Genomic DNA, 17,657 nt, shown 5'->3' on the forward strand with positions numbered 1-17,657 from the left:
TTAATATATAACTTAGAGGCATTTTTTTTTCCAGCTATAAGATAGTATAGCATAGAAATTAAAGGCATGGAGCCAGCTTGCTTTTGAGCCCAGCTCTCCATTTTACCAATAATGTTACCTTGGGCAAGTTATTTAACCTCTGTACTTAAGTTTCCTCCAGTGTAAAATGGGAGTAATAATAGAAATTGCTATATAGAGTGATTTTGAGAACTAAGTGACTTAATACACAAAAAGAATTTGAAGATAATTAAGCATGTCCTGAGTGCTAAGTAATTATTAGCCACTATTATTAATATTCTCAACAGTAGTAGTAATAGTGAAGAAAACTATTCCTCTTTTTAGTCTTATGAGAAATTTATAGATCAGAAACCTGTATAATTATCTCTGTATTAAACTGCCACATCTTTTCTTAGAGAACTCATATGAAAATGTCACCTTTGTTCTAAGAAAGGTAATTTCTAGAGCTTGTATTATAATCCTGTTATTCTTAAATTTTCTACCTCGACTTAGTTTTCTTTCTTCTCACGGACACGATCCCATGTCAAACCTCAAAAGAACTGCATTTCTAACCAGTACATCTCTGGCTAGGAAAAGCTTCTTTCATTCTGCTTTAACTGCTCTTTATGGTAGCAGTGTTTGGGAAGTGTGAAGTGTTCTGATTATTTAATGAGAGAAATGAGCAGTGATAGAACTGTCTGGACAGATGGTGTGAGTCCCAGATTTTCTATCATGTTACCATGACCTTAAAAGGCAGAGAAAAGAACAGGGGGTGGTTGTGTAGAGTAGTTTCTTTGGAAGATTTCCCCCAGCCATATGCCATTTTCATTCTTTTCAGCACTATTTACTTTAAGGAACTGTAGAATTTTCACCACTACTATTCCTAGAGGGGGAAAAAATCTTTAAAGCTAGTCTAAGGGTCTTTTTGTCTTTATAATATTCTACTTTTCATTCATGTATAGATCATCCTGAGAAAAAGCACAATGATAGTATAGAAATGCTTACTATTTTTAAAAAAGCTGAACTCAGGAAGGAAGGAAAAAAAGTTCCCCCTTCAAAACTGTACTCTTTCTGCCTGCAGAATTATGTTTTTGGTTATAAGATTTAATAATAGTTTCAATATTAATAGCAGTGATTAAGCTATGGCTACCAGGGTATCTGCTGGAACCAGGCACTGTGATAGGTACTTCATGTTTATAATCTCAGATCATCCTCACAGTATCCCTGTGGGTTAGGTATTCTCACTCCCAGTTAGATGTGAGGAAACTAAAGCTCACAGAAGTGAAATAGCTTGCTCAGTATCCTCTGATCATGAATGGTAGGGCCAAAATTTAACTCTAGACCTGTTGAATTCTAAGCCTGAATGCTTTCTTCTAAGAGTTAATAGGTTAAATGAGTTCATACATGGAATGCGTAACAGTAGCTGGCACATAGTAAGTAAGGTGTAAGTATTAGCTACAGCTGCAACTGTCATTACTGTATTAGCCTCGTGTTACTGTTAGTACACTGTGTTGCACTGGCACAAAGCATAGCACTTCCAGCACAGGGGTATCTTGGATTAGTTACTCTGGGCAAGCATTTTCTTGCCAGGCCTCATATTCCCTCCATTTTCAGTTCATAGTCTAAATCTGTTCCTTCACCTAAAATCTGAATTGCATTTTAAAATATTGTCTAAATTTTTAAATACTTATTTTTCTCCTCCAAGTTCTAATCACCAGTAATAAAAAGTGATGAATATATTAACCATGCCTCCAGAATGTGAAATTTTCATTCCACAACTTCACAGTTCTTACAGATGCTGCCCAGATTTCTTTGGGTTATTTCTTTCCTTCCCATCTGAATCAGCTGATGTAAGTAGAGGCAATAATAATGGTAATAATAAAAATTAACTTTTATTGAATATTTACCATGTGCTATGCACTATGCCAAGCTTTTACATGCATCACCTCGTTTAACCCTCACCACAAGTTTATAAGGGAGGTTTTATCATCCCCTGCATTTCATGGATGAGGAAATTAAGGCAGAGTTAAGACTCAGACCTTGGGCCATATCACTTCAGAGCCCATATTCTTACCCACACCCAATGTTAGTGTCACCATGATCTCTATCATAGTGTTAATTCTCCCTCTGTGAAAATAGCCCTTCTATTTATTGACATTGTCAGAGTAATACAGCTACCTCTGTATCCTCTAACAGGAAATCCACTACGCCTGGGGCTAGTTGTGGGTTCCTTAGACCTTCTGATACATGCAGTTTCTGCTTATTGTATAGATCTTCAAAAAATTCAGGTTTGTCTTCTTTGGTACTGGAGTCACCGAAGTGTGGCTCCAGTATAATTTAACATATCATTTCTGCAAAGTTTATTTACTAACTGCTATGTGCTAAGGATTCTGATGTCAATGTAACTTAGTTTCTGCTCTCAAGGATCTCCTAATCTAGACCATAAAACATCCTGAAGTACTCCATCAGCAATTCAGTAATTGAAGTAGGTGTCATGAATAGTGAAGATACCAAATCTACTCTATCTAGAAACAACAGCAAGGGTGTGTGGCATAAAAAGAGAGAAGTTTGTTAGGTAGACTTAGGAGGACTATAGAGAAAGGTCTAATAGTGGGTTTACTGAAGTATTTTTCTATTTAGATTGTTCCCATTTTTTTAGTATTAAAAAATTCTATTAGCGTCTTTGTACATAAAGTGAAAGCTTTATTAGGGATTATTTCTTTGACTAGATTCCTAGAAGTGGAATTATTACTATTGTTTGATTGTGTTGCCTGAGAAATAGAGAAGTAAGTGGGCCGTGTTCTGATCCGAGTAAAAGTACAAGACTATATTGTCCTGCTTTTCCTTTGACTCCTTAACGCTCTTTGCAGCTGTACAGGCCTCCTCAGGCTTCTTTGTCAGCATGCTTTATTCTACTTGCCTTTTTCTCCTCCCTATTTTTTTAAAATAAACTTTTAATTTTGTGATAATTTTAGAGATAATTTTAGATTTACAGAAAAGTTATGAAGATAATGCAGATGAGTTTCTGAATGCAGTAACCCAGTTTCCCTAATGTTAACATATTGTTACCGTGTACACTTGTCACAACCAAGAAACTAGCCTCAGTGCATTACAAATAACTGAACTCTATACATTATCTGTACCTCACTGGTTTCTCTACTAATGTCCTTTCTCTGCTCCAGAATCTAATCCAAGATACCACGTTGCGTTTAGACACCAGGCTTTTTGAAACTTGATTTTAGTCCAAGATTTTAAGTACGTCACTAGTAGTACCAGGTTTTCATACATCACCACATGCCCCAGTTCTTCCCTTCAAGGGCACTGAGTTGCCTCCATTCTGAAGTTGCCCCTCAGGACCTCTAACTGGAAATAATCTCCCTTCCTCTGACTTTCCATAGGTTTTTTACCCTTTATCTCTCTTATGCTGTATTTGGGTACTTTTGCTGATTTGTCTGTCCTTTCTAAGTTATAGGTAGAATCAGTCCTGGTAAATCTGTCAGGCCGAGTGAGACCTGAGCCCTACTTGAAACTAAGATCAGGTCCTCTTAGGTGCAGTCTACAGTTAGGTGTTTCCTTAAGATGAAAGGGTGACACTGGATTGATGATTTGATCCAACCTAGCACCTTTAGAGACTCAAAGCCATAAAGTTAAGTCACCCCAGTTTTCTGTCACTGCTTCACAGGAAGTTAAAGACTAGAGTTAGTTATTGAATCACCACTCATGGGTTCTCTCAGCTCTATAGATTAGATACTATGTGTCCATAGTTAGCTCTCAAAAAATACATTTGTAAAACACTTTTTAGTACAGATGTGAAGCCAAAAAGGCTAATTTGAATAATTTCTTTACATGAGTGCATTTAAAACATCGTCTTTTCTAAAAGTGATGTCATGTTTCCTACTCTGTTTATATCTTTATATTTTACAACATGTAGATTATGTCTTAGGTCTCCTTAATTACACCTCCAAACCATGGAGGGAAGAATGTTGAATGCATGTTATATGGTAATTGTATACTTATACAATGTATAGAAGTGGCAGTTCTTTATATAGTGAGCTGTATTTGTTTTTTTAAGAAAAGATTACCTCAGAATGAATAAATAGCAGGCCTTTCACTTATGTGAAGTAAATTATATTTTTTAAGACTGTAATATATTTTCTTGTTTGAATATAATTCTACAAGGGATTCTATAAGTTAGTATCCTGAGAGAAAAAAATCAAATTTTCACTAAAAGACTTCTATACAAATGTTCCTAACAGTCTTATTCATAGTAGCCAAAAAATGGGAACAACCCAAATGCCCATCTTTTGGTGACCAAATAAACAAATCATGGTCTGTTCAAACAATGGAATACTACTCAAAAATAAAGAGGAGTCAGCTACTGATACATGCAGTAATGTAGCTGAATCTCCAAAACATTATGTTAAGTGGAAGAAGTCAGATGGGAAGAGTACATACTGTGTAACTGCATTTATTTGAAATTGTAAAACACGCAAAACCAATTGAGAATGTAATAAGGTCATTGCTCACCAGGGGCCAGGATGGATTGACTGCATGACTGCCAAAGAGCACAGGGAGCTTTGGGAAGCAGGATGTTGGAAATGTTCTACAGCTTGATTATTGTAGTGGTTGCACAGGTATATGCATCTGTCAAAACTTAAAATGGGTGCATTTCATCATGTGTAAATTGCATCTCCAAAAAGTTGATGTAGAAGGTTGAAAAAGAAAAAAAATTCTATGACTTAGGAAATTGATGCAAAGAGAAAAGAGCTCAAGATCATGAGTTGAAACAGGAGGATATCTGGTACCAGAAGGCATGAATTCTATCAAGACAGACCTAATGGCAGGGATAAACGTGGAGCCTTTTGCATCTGATTGGACAAATGGGGTAATCTGAGATCGAAATAAAAGAAGCCTTTTATATTTAGTATGAAATTTGAAATTACAACTTAATCTCCTTTTTTCATTGTCTACTATATCCAAAAGAAATCCTGCAAAAATTGTCTGAGACAAAGCAAGTACAGCTGGAGTCTAATTACTTGTTGATGAGCTATAGATGTAGTTTTTGAAAATTACGCAGTAGAAATAAAAATGTCCTGAGGCTTTGTCCTCTGGCCTTAAAGAATAGTTTCAGGCGTGCTTTAAGTGAATAGTTTTTGATAAGGCCATTATGTATGTGCATTCAGGTGTTGAATGGTAACTATCCATACAAGCTTTAATTTGTCTACTCATTGATGACATAAATTTCTTCTAGTTCACTAGTTCTTCCTATGGAGATTGCATAGCAGAGCTTGTCAATAGGATAGATGGAATTACTCAATTTACAGTGGAAGTCAGTGGAAAAACAAGGTTCAGTGGATAGAATTTTATAAGATGTATATGCTATATATATGTATATATTAGATAGATAGATAGATAGATAGATAGATAGATAGATAGATAGATAGATTATGTTAGGAATTTGGGACAGGAGTGGCGTATGGGATCAATAAAGACAGACCTCAGAGAGACTATATTCTAGCCCAGGCTCTGAGAAGTATGTTAGCCATTCCTTTATTATCCCTTTTGCTTCTGTATAATCTGTGGTGGGATTGTGAGAGGTTTAATGGAAGAGATAGTTAAAAAAAATACTAGTCACATGTTGTAATTTTGGTTTTCAACAGTTGATTCTTAGAAATGCTTAGAAAACGATGGACAAAACTGATGCTGATGACTTATAATTAATGTGGCACAGTAATTCCTCACTTAGCCACATTCCCTTTGATCCAAACACAATGATGAGTATGTCTAAAAGATACAGCTAAGCTAAAAGAGAATGGAGTAAATGAAAGAGAAATAGTATTTAAAGAGAATTTCAAAATTAAGGACAAACAGGATACATAATACATCTACCTTTAGATACTTCTTAAGGAAACTATAATATCAAAACCAATAGTTTTACAGGCTCTCAGAGAAAATAGATTGCTCCTGAAGGGAAAGCAAATATATCTCAGCAACAGTAGAGGACAGAAGACAGTGGAATAACGTCTTCCAAAAGCTGAGGAGAAAAAACTGTCAACTCAGAATGTTATGTACAGTTAAAACTAATACTGAAGAGGAAGGTCAAGATGAAGACATTTACAAATGTATGAAGACTAAAAAAGTTTATGTTTCACATATCCACACTTAAGTATCTATTATAGAACCTAGAAAGGGAGGGAAGAGGGTATAGCTTAAGTGGAAGAGCGCATGCTTAGTATGCATGAGGTCCTGGGTTCAATCCCCAGTACCTCCTCCAAAAAATAAATAAACCCAAATACCTCCCCCCACCAAAATAATTTTAAAAGACCATAATAAATAAATAAAATACTTTAAAAAAATTAATAAAGAACCCAGGAGGAAGACATGATATTTATCAAATAATGGTCGACACAGAAATGGATAAAATATGACAGTAAATTTATTAGCCATTGCCTGTTTTATTTTTTTTAAAAAAAAAAAAGACAATGTATTAAAAATAAGTTGAGAAAGAGGTGATTTGTTAAGTGTTCAAAGAATAAAGTATATACTAAGTCCCATGTTTAGGAAGAAGATAGAGATTCTGCTTACATTTAGTCTTTATTAGAAAATGCTGTAGTGAAGTATGTACGTTAAAAAATGATAAGTGTTATAAACAGTAATTACTACTTGATAGAAATTATTTTAAACTTTCAAACAAGCAAACAAAAATTTTTATAAACCTTTATCAATCCAAATGAAAGTAGGAAAAATGAGTCAAAGAAAAAGTATGGTAAACTGAAAACGTAAAAATAATCATAAAAGAGCACTGTTGTAGAACTTACTGTGTATGTGTGAGATACTCATTCTGAGCACTTTATGCATTCTATGCTGACATCTCTCTGAGGTGTACTGCTAATACCCTCATTTTATAAATGAAGAGGTCAAAGTGCAAAGAGATTGACCTAGGTCATATAACTAATAATTGGTGAAGACAGGATTTAAGCCCAGGCAGTCTGGCTCTAGCATTCAAAATATATTCAAATACATAATTTATTAATAAATACTCACAGATTAAACTAACCTATAAAAAGACAAATTATCAAAATGAGATAGGAAACAAAATTTAGCTATAAAATGCTTGGAAGAGACACACCTAGGGCAGAATCACACAAGAAGGTTGAAAATTACAGAGATGGAAAAAATAGACCCCAATATTATTAACCAAAGAAAACTGTGCTGTAATTTTAGTATCAGACAAAATAGAATTTTATGGGGCGGTGGGGGAAGAATATTAAAGGATTAAAAGGCCCACTACATAATTTTTCGAAGAAACAGACCATCAAGAAGAAATAACATTGATGACCTTTATGACTAACAATATGGCCTCGAAATATATAAATTGAAAACTGTTGAAATTCTACTGAATATTTGACATGTCCACAATTATGGTGGGAAATTTTGATATACTTTTTAAAACCTGCTAGTTCAAGCAAAGAAGAAATTAGTAAAAATATTGAAGATATGGATACAATTAACAGGCTTGGCTTATTTGCTATGTATAAAAGTTTTCATCCAGCAAATGGTGAATATTCTTTCTTATCCACTATAAATGGAGCATTTGTAAAAGTTGATCATATACTACAACATGAAGGCAATCAATACATTTGAAGGCATTAATAAAAATCTTGTGGAGGGTGTGTGTGAGTGTAATTCTCCACATTAACAGATTAGAGGGAAAAACCTACGTGATTATCTCAGAAAATGGCATTGTATGTACGCAATGGAACTGAATTAGAAATCAGCAGTTAAAAGACATCATTAAAATGTGTGGAAACTTTAAAGTGCCCTCTTTATTAACTAATGAATTAAAAAGGAGATCATAGTGGAAATTACAAAAGTCTTAAGACTCAAAAGATAATGAATGTACTACATATCAAAACTTGTAGCATGAGGTTAAAAGAATAAAGGTAAACTTGTTGCCTTCAAAGCAATAAGTATGAAAAAATAGATTTAAAAAAATTAACCATCCAGCTGAAGAAATTATAAGAACAGTACAGTCAACCTAAGGAAAGTGAAGGAAAGAAGCCAAGAGAAGAAATTAATGAAATAAAAAAACAAATAACATTAAAGATCAACAAGTCCAAATGCTGGTTCTTAAAAAAATAAACTACAAAACTAGTGAACACATCTAGCAAGATTGATTCCAAAAAAAAGTAAAATTAAGGGCAATATTCCATACTCAAACCTAGGATGTCTGACTTTAGGGTTTATGCTCTCAACTGTGTTACACTGACTCAAAACAAAATACTAAGACAACAGTCTTTAGTAATTAGATAAAAAATGAAAAGGGTGAAATTTTCTGGAAATAATATAAATATCAAAATCAACTCAGGAAGCTCTAAATAACCTACACTCATTAATGAAATTGACTTACTAATCAGAAATCTTCCTTTCCCCTTCTTGTCCCCACCAAAAGGCCTAGAAAGTTTACAGGAAAGTTTTACCATGCCTTCACAGGATGGATTATTCCCTATACTATAAACTTACTTTGGGAGAAAAAGGAAAAGAGAAAACTACTTTTAAGTATTTCTTTTGATGACTGACAGCAAAACTGGACTTGGACAGTACCAAAAAAAATTTTAAGGGAAATTACTGTCTTAGTGAACACAGATGAAAATATCCTAAGTGAAACACAAATGAATAAAATTTTATAGTATGTATTAGTGTAATTCTCAACACTAAAGGATTAAAGATTAGAGGGAGAAAAAAGTACATGATTTCATAATTCACAACAACAAAAGGCCTTTCAATAAACTTAGAATAAAAGGGATCTGAAATTTCTTTAACCTGATGAAGATAAAAGGAATATAACAAAAACCTAGTGAGCGATTGTATTTAATAAAAATTTAGAAGCCTTTCTATTAAAATCAGAAGAAAAAGAAAATGTGTGCTGTCCCTTCTTTTATTAAGCAGTATGCTAGAGGGCTTAGGCACTGGAATGACACAAGGAAAAGAAATTCAGAGTTAAGAGATGAAATTGTTAATGAGAATAAACTACTTGTGTTGTTCTGCAGGAAATTCTTGTTTAAAAAAAAATGGCTCTGCTGTTCCAACTCCAGAGTCTAATGCACTGTGTTTAAAAAGGTCAGATTTAGTTCTAATTGATGGTGTCTCTATCTCACCTAGCCTAGCTAACTCCTAGCAATAAAAACAGTGTTTTCATTTAGCAATAATGTTTAAAGGCTGTACAATTAAACCGATGAAATTACTTTATCCAACCACCAATAAGTAGTTTTACAGATTTTAAGGATGTTTGTGAGGGAAAAAATGGTCTACTCTAATTAACTCATAATTCTGACTACTGGCTTTTTTTTGTAAAAAAAAAAAATGAAGTAAAAGTCGTATGAACTAGAAAATGAGTGGAAGGACTTTTTGTATATGTGATAAGATCCCTTGAATTTATATTCTAATTTGGGGTTGCTTAGATAATTTAAGTCTCTTCACATTTTGGATCCTATCTCAGAGCTTTGAAGTACAAGCTGCTTAGCAGGACTTAATCTTGGCTTTAAAAGTTAAGGTAACGTTGCAGACCCATGGTGTATTTTAGTCTCAGTCGTTATTAACTGGTAACCTGGACAGAGTACATGGCATGTGCTGTTCTGATTCACTTCCCCACCCCCTTCCCCCCGCTTCCTCTCCACAAATCCCATTTTACAATCAGTTTTCACATTTTATGGTTTATCTTCCCCTTCTCCTAGGAAGCTGGAATTTTCTTTTTGCTGAGAGGACTGAAAATTATTTGGTGAAAAGAAAACCACAAAGAGTTTAGGGATGTTTCTATTTAGGAACAAAAATTAACATTTGAATTGCCTTTGAGTCATTTTAACATTGTTTGTATATTTTAAATGTTTTGTTTTTGTTCATAAACCTTTCATTGTTCAATGAAAGCTTTTAACATTTCATTTTATAAAGACCTTTATAAAATCTGTAGTATTCTCACCCCCACCCTATCTGTCCTGAACCTGTGATTTTTCTTTCTTTCACCTCTTTGATGAGACTGCCGGGGCTAATATTTAAGAGAGAAGTTTCTTGGCCTGTATTATGAGATAGACCATGATTTCTGCCTCATTTCAACTTCAGTGTGTCAACTTGATAGGGTGGGACAGGTGGACATTTTGCTGACCAGCATCTGATTGGGGAGGGTGACGGCTGGTGATGGATGGATATGTCTGATGACAAAATAAGCAATTCCATGAATATGAGTGTGCAGAGTAAAATTGGGACCAGCAGATGGTGGAGCTATGCTGTATCCTATTTCTTCCTCAGCTTTGAGATGTGCTGTGGCCTTCTTTTCACAGAAGCCAGCTGGGATTGTCTATTAACTGCCAGCACCCATTGGTTTGGGTAGAAGGGACTTGTTGCTTTCTTTAGAATTTGTTCAGCCTCTCATTTTCATCTATGGCTTCATGTTCATCTGGCGGTAAAATATGATACTCAAAAGCCAAATATATGAGAGTGACCTTTCCTTGGAGAACATCCCAGTGAGATCCCATTTCTACAGTATGATTACACTTTGGCATCTGGTTTTTCTCTGTTCCTTTTTTCTTTAATCCTCTGATACTTTAAATCTCTGTGATATCTGCTATTGCCACTTCAAATCTCATAACTGAAAGTTCTTCCCGTGTTGTGAAGAGAAAAACCATTTCTCAGAAAACAGCAACACAGAATATAGGGCTATAATATAAACTCAAGTCTAAAAAACCTGCTAGTTTTAGCTTTCCCTTGTAATGCATAGAATTTCATCTGCTGATCCAGAGTACCTTTAAGAGACATGTTTTGGTATGATTTCTGAAACTTATTTACCAATCAGAGTAATTGTGCTGTAAATTGAGTTAAACTCGTTTTAACTAATATTCCTTGGGCTAACTTGGAGATATTCTTCAGCATTTGATATGAAAGAAATAAAGGCAAAAAAAAGGTGGGTTCACACGAGGGATGGAACCAAGGGGAAGGCTGGGAGTACAGCTTGGAGTCATGCGTGCTCTGATTCCCTGAGCAGTCCACGCTGTGAAGGAAAAGATTTCACCTTGCATGTGTGCTGTTTATTTTAGTGTTCTTCAGTTAGTTTCTTTTATTAGCAGTTTGAATTTCATGAGGATTTAATGATGCGTAACCTATTAAAAATAAGCAAGAAAAAAGTAGGTTTGGGGCTGAGAAGAGACATAAAAATGGGGATAAAATAAAAGGCAGGGCTGGAAGAAGGTGGTTTGTATAGCTGTTTCCTTTAAGAGAAGTATTGTTGAAGTGCAGGACACCCAAGCATTAAATCTCTTTTCCTGCATTTGTGGGTGGTGGGGAGGGAAAGGGCTGGAGGGGTTGTGAACCTTTGCTCAAAATCCAACATAGAGGGTCTTACCCACCAGTAGTGCTCAGCTTCCATCCTACCAGCTTAGAAGCCTCAGAAAAAGAACACTTCTTCCCTCAATCTTCCAAAAGAAATTCCAAGGCTGACTTTCATTTGCCTAATTTGTATAAATTCCCATCCCTGATCCAATCACTATAAATTACTGGTTACGCCTAAGTGTTTTTTTAACCAGTTTCTGGAGCCTAGGAGTGGGGTCGGCCCCTCCTGAAACTTAATGAGCTGGAAATAGGGAAGGGATACCAGGTGCTTTAACATGGGAAGAGGAAAGGGACACTGGATAGTCAAAAACAACAAAAGGTCCCCTCTACCTATCCCCAAAGCTATTTAGTGGAAGAGGACTGTCCTTCGGCCAACAGTACACCAGCAGTGGGGTCCTTAGCTAAAACTGCTGCTGCTGAAGCCTAACTCCTCTCTGCATTGCCTTTTTGCTACAGATACCTGTTTCCCAAGTTTACTCTGTGCTGGACTGAGTTTGTAGACATGAAGGTTCATGTGCCCTGTGAAACCATCAAGTACATCGAAGCCAACTATGGTAAGACTTGGAAGATTCCTGTGAAGACATGGGACTGGAAGCACTCTCCCCCCAATGTGCAGCCCAATGGAATCTGGCCTATTTCTGAGTGGGATGAGGTTATCCAGTTGTACTGAGACAGCAGGTTGCAATGGTAGAACTCCCCTCCTGCAAAAAAGGTAGATGACTGTTTAAAAAGATGGATGTCTATTTGTCAAACGTGAGTAGGAGCCAAAGAAAAATTACAAGTTCGAAGACACAGAGGGAGTCCTAACTCCTGAGCCATCTGATTTAATTCCATCATTTTACATTTATTAAGGAGTCACCATGTGTCAGGTACAATGCTAGGTTACAGTGGAAAAGCAGAGATGAATGATCCAGATGCCTGCCTCTTTTTTTTCCCTTTGGTAAGCACCCCAGTTTTCCTTTGACAGAGACACCCTCATCCTTTGAAGAGCTTATATAGAATATGATGTGTTCTGTAAGTGCTTTCAGAATGTTAGATGTTTGTATTGGAAGATGGGCTTGCCAGGCACAGCTAAGGAAGGATATGCTAGTAAAAAAAAAAAATAATAACTCGTTTAAGCTTGTATGTTGGTGCTACCTTTAAGGTTGTGGAGGCTGAGTTAACGTTCAAGGGAACAGATGTCAGGTGACGTCAAGAAAAGATGCTAGCAGATTCATTTTACAAGCAGCGGGCAACCTGATGTGGGATTGATTCAGAGCACAGGGCATAGTATAAGAGAATGAGAGCTGGTTTCTAGCCTTGTCAAAGATACGTACAATTCCATAGACCTTCTGTTTTCATATCTGAAGTGAAAAGAAAGCTTATACTTGTGTGATGCTGAAGTTTCCAGCCACTGTGAGAATATTTTCATTGACCTCTGATAGCACTTGTTGACAAATCACTCAAGTGAGACCACGCTACCAGACATGATTTTGAAAGGGTTGTGATTTCATAAAACTTATCTCCCTTATTTCATTCTTGATCAGTAGGTAAAAATATGAGCAACTCATGGACATTTGCTATTTTCTGAGTTTATAATCCTTGTACTCCCAATTTTAATGTTAACACTAAAATATTAATAGAAATACCTCTAATTTTTCTAAATGTGCCCTCCAGCTTACTCATTCATCAATTACAGCTCCATATCTTTCACTTACGGTCTGTAAACCAGTTTAAATGGTATGTAAACCTACCTGTTCCCTCTCCTTTTCCAACACTACATCAGGACTGCAAAGTGAAGATAAATGGCAAACCTGACAGCTGTCCCCCACCCCAGATCATAGTGTTTGTAAACTTTGTATCCATTCCTAGTTGTTCTGTCTATTGACTGTTGATGGGGCAAGAACTCAGACATCCCTACTTTATCAAGTTCCACCCACTCTGAAACCCTCCAGTTTCCACTCATCCCTGAGTGGGCTGAGATGGCTGTGTCTCCCCATCTCTTCAAGAGTCACTGTAATTATGTATTCTGAGTGACAGGGGGAGGAACATGTAGGTACAGTAAGCACTGCTACCTTTTTCTTTCTCCAGGAAAGGAAGCTAAGTCCTGCATTGTATCTAGGCTGCTTACGACTACTTTGTGGACCAGATTGGCAGATTTCCCTCTAAAACTAGAGGATAATGCAGATGTCAGAAATGGAAACCAGAAGGTCCGAGAGAATGGGCTGATGGTTTTCCCAAGAACAGAGCTGGGGAAACCTACAACCTACAGCTAACCCACTCCAAATTCTAAAAACAACAAAACTTTTTCGATAAATGATAACCAGTGACCTTCCTCTCTTAGGATGAGCTTTCAGTGAATAGTTATTAGGTCTTTTCATAAATAACATAACGTTTTCAGGGACCTTTATAGATTACGAGTAAACTTGTCCCCAGATGACAGGCCATTGTAATGAGCTTTCTCTTTGCTACAAAATCAGCCCATAGGAATCAGACCCAAATTCTAAATAGCTGAACCTAATTTTTTTTCATGGTTGAAAAAAATATAACAAATAAATACTAGTGTTCCTGAGCAAAATCTACCCTGTTTCGTGAGGACCATTTGCTCATGCTTAGTGTCCAAAAGTGCATAAACTACATGTTTCTGCCCATTTCAAACTGGGACTCCCACTGTTTTCCAGGGGGTCTTGCTCATACCCTATTTAGATTATTATTATTTTTTTATATGTCCCTGGAGTCCAAGGTCTTGAAGTGTTCAAAAATCTAAGCTTTCTTGGCCGCATTGACAGAGGTTCCAAATCCTTCCCTCCATAGACCACTCTAAGAACACCTTTTTGACTGTATTCTGGTTTCACAGGCTTCAGATCTTGGGTCCTACCCTCCCTTGGGAGAATGAAACCTTTTCCCAAACTCTGAAGACCAGGCTTGCTCTGATACAGATTCAGTTATACTTCATCCTATGCTCCTTAACCATTACACTCTGCTCAGTGTCCACAGACCTTGGCTCCACCATCAACACCTCATCAGATCACCTTTCTTTCCTCACGTGACTATTCCAACAATAATTCTCCTAATCTGACCATTTCCAGGTACAGTTTGCCTGCCTTGCCAGGAGAAAACTTCTTATATTAACTTGTAGGAAGCTAGGCACCCATGGATGTTCCCAGAGAGGTCCTGAGAGACAAGATAGACAACTTCTCAGTTGACAGCCAGGTGGCCATTCGGACCTTCTCTAAGCAGGGAGCACTGTCCTTCTCTCCTCTGCTGCAGCTGCTGACCTCTGGACCCTCGAGTTAAACCTCAGTTCTCCAAATTGAGTATCCCTGAGAAGCTGGGCAGTGGGACAAACCCTGAAATATGACCACTAGATGGCAGAATGTCTGCCACCATTCCCCCCAAAACAAGTTAGCACTCAGGTGAAAATCATCCAGCTTTTGAATCTTAAAAGCCAGAGGGGGCCTCACTGCAACATTTATTTTATGGCTCAATGAAAAAGAACAGAAAGGAGTGATTTGAGCAAGAAGCAGTTGAGGCCCTCACTCAAGAGAACCATGAGTTCTAGCACGTGAGTGTTTCATCGATCACACCACAGCATCTTTAACCCTGCTTGACATGCTTGACAGAGGAGCTTCCAGGATGTTTTTGCCTTTCCCCACTTAATATCTTCTGCTCAGATTGAGAGCCTGAGGCAACAAAGGAGGAGTATTTCTTTCTCGTCCAAAATGCTTACACTGTCGTCATACCTTTATCTGAAAAATACCTCATCTCCAAAACGTGAAACCGTTCATGTTTGGAGGCATCAGCCTTTGACCATCATACTCTTAATATTAGGATCAGTCTGCTAAGTGCCCATTTCTGAAGGGTGCGTTCTCTTCCTCTTTATCGATACTCTCTTATGGATGCAAGTAATTGAGAATAGATTGTGCTCACTTATTTATTTTTTTCTTTCTGACCATAAACCATTGTTTCTAGCTGTACAGGCTACAAAGCTTCAAATGGCACACAGGAGAGCAAGATGTGAGATAGGAAAGCAGGGGTTTAGAGGCTGGGGACCAGAGCTGCATCTGGGAAACACAGTGGGAATGAATTCCCACAGTCCAGCCTGAACTCTCACCCAGTGTCAAAAGCCTAAGGCTTCAAGTGTTCCTAAGTCTCCCCCTAGTTTCACCTTCTGGAAAATGAACAGTTCTTTCATTTTCAGTGTTACAAATACCCAGGGGAAATTTCCCCTCAAAACCTACTGTCAGAGAAAGTGCCGTGTTCCCACCTTCTAACATGTAATCATCATTTGTAAACACTTTAAAACGTGGAGGAAACTCTAGTTCCTGACCACTCAAAAAGATTTCTCTGAAGAAAGTTGCGGTGGCTGTTTTTGTTTCCTCCTCCTCTTTCTCTGTCATTAGGACCCAGGCTAGTCACCTCTGACATCTTACTTAGGGAAAGTGGCATGTTAACATAAAAGGGCTGCAAACTTTTGAATTAGGCGTGAGTTGGAATCCCAGCTTCACTGTGTGGAATTTGTGGTGGGGGCCCTCCTGGCCTCAAGTTCCACATGAGTGACTTGGGGAAATGATGGATACTTCTAAGGGTTTTTGGTTAGAATTAAATGAAATATAAAGTGCTTAATGTCAGATCTAGGATCAGGTGAGTACTCAAAAAATGTTCCATTTCTTACTTTCAAGTCCTTTTTAAAATTATTCTTCAAATGGGATTAAAGAAACTATGGTAGGACACAATCTTACTCACAAGTAAGTTGCTGAATGAATGAATTCATGACTGAATTTGCTTAGGGAAAAAATTGTTTTATTGTAACAAGGCAAAGGACAAATTGTATGGTTTATGAATTCAGAGATATTACCAAGTTGCCTGCTTCTCTGAATAGAACATGTATTTTCATTTTATTGGTCACGGTGTTATCTTCTAGGGTCTCCTTATGCCATGCCATATGCTACCTAGTTCCTGGGTCCCAAGCAGCTCACTCTCTGTGCTGCCCTAGGTTTGGTGCCCACTCTGCCCTGGACTTCTTTTTCAATTTTCTAGCTTTTCCTGGAGGCAGACCCTCACCTCCTTGTTAGTAAATCTCTGCCTAGCCAAAATCAGACATAAACCATGATTTGGAAGGGGAGAGAACCTGGAATACTTGATTTCATTTAAGTATCCATACTGATGAATGCCTGTGTCAGTATTAATAAAGGAGAACTGAAAACACTCACTTCTACCTTCTTTGCCTAGATTTGTGTTTCTATCTCAACTAGGCAAGAATCGACAGGGTATGTGATGCTATTACGCTATTTTAAGCTGCTCCAGTGGGAAGGAGATAGCTCAGTGGTAGAGTGTATGCTTAGCATGCACGAGGTCCTGGGTTCAACCCCTAGTCCCTCCATTAAGTAAACAAACAAACAAATAAGCAAACAAGCTGCTCCAAAGCAGACTGAAATCCTGGTTATAGTTTATAAGTCAACAGACCAATTCAATAGTGATACCTTTTGTACAGGACCTGTGCTAAAGTATACATATTTCTAAAGAGAAATCTCTGCTTCTATATTCTCAGAACTTCTGTCTCAGAATGCCTTCCTTGCCATCCCCCAACCCAACCCAATGCCGATATTATGTAGGAACCTATGAGCCAGCCAAACGGCTATGTGCTTATGAGCAACTTTCACAGTGGGGTTGAAAGGCAGTATGAGAATTAGAAGTACTGTATTTTGTTCTATAAAACAATAAACTACTGTCTCATGTACCATTTTAAAAAATAACGAAATTTTTTTAGCCTTCTGATGACTCATTCAGAGCATGGGGAATAGTTCATGTGTTTGATAAATGAAAGTCATATGTAGCTACCTGTGGGTCCCACATCATAACCAGAAAAACATGTTTGTGAATTTTCTAAACAAAGTGATATTTTAAACATGAGTAAATTTCAGTGTATGTTTACCAGTTTACCCTTGATTTTATCTTCAGGTACAAATAGTTTTGTGGTACTACTGAAAATACCTTTAATATTTTTATTTTGATCAGAATTTGTAATATATAATCCAGTTTGAGATGATGAATAAAATTTTTCTAATCACTTGAGATGTTTTGTGTTTATTTTTGAAGCTGGAAGTGGAAATAACAGCCACTAAATTTCATAAACAACCTAGTAAGATAGTAATCTTGCCACCAGTACAGTACTTCTAAAATTAAGGTAAAATAAATCATGTGGGTGGGCCTAATCCAAGATGAATAGTGTCCCTATAGGAAGAGATTAGGATACAGACAGGCACAGAGAGAAGACCATGGGAAGATTTAGGGAGAAGATG

The 17,657-nt window shown here is 37.0% G+C and overlaps 1 protein-coding gene across 4 annotated transcripts in view; it reads left to right on the top strand.

The window, feature by feature from the left end:
• The window catches only part of FKTN (fukutin), a 57,028-nt gene extending 39,598 nt beyond the window's left edge, over window positions 1-17,430 (top strand). For all 4 annotated transcript variants that reach the window (XM_074361934.1, XM_074361937.1, XM_074361935.1 and 1 more), the window contains one exon: window positions 11,833-17,430. In XM_074361934.1, coding sequence (XP_074218035.1) covers window positions 11,833-12,046 — 214 coding nt within the window. In that variant the 3' untranslated portion in view covers window positions 12,047-17,430. The remainder of the gene's footprint in view (window positions 1-11,832) is intronic.
• The last annotated feature ends 227 nt before the right edge of the window (window positions 17,431-17,657 follow it).

This window comes from Camelus bactrianus, chromosome 4 (assembly GCF_048773025.1).
Source record: "Camelus bactrianus isolate YW-2024 breed Bactrian camel chromosome 4, ASM4877302v1, whole genome shotgun sequence".
NCBI lineage: Eukaryota > Metazoa > Chordata > Mammalia > Artiodactyla > Camelidae > Camelus > Camelus bactrianus.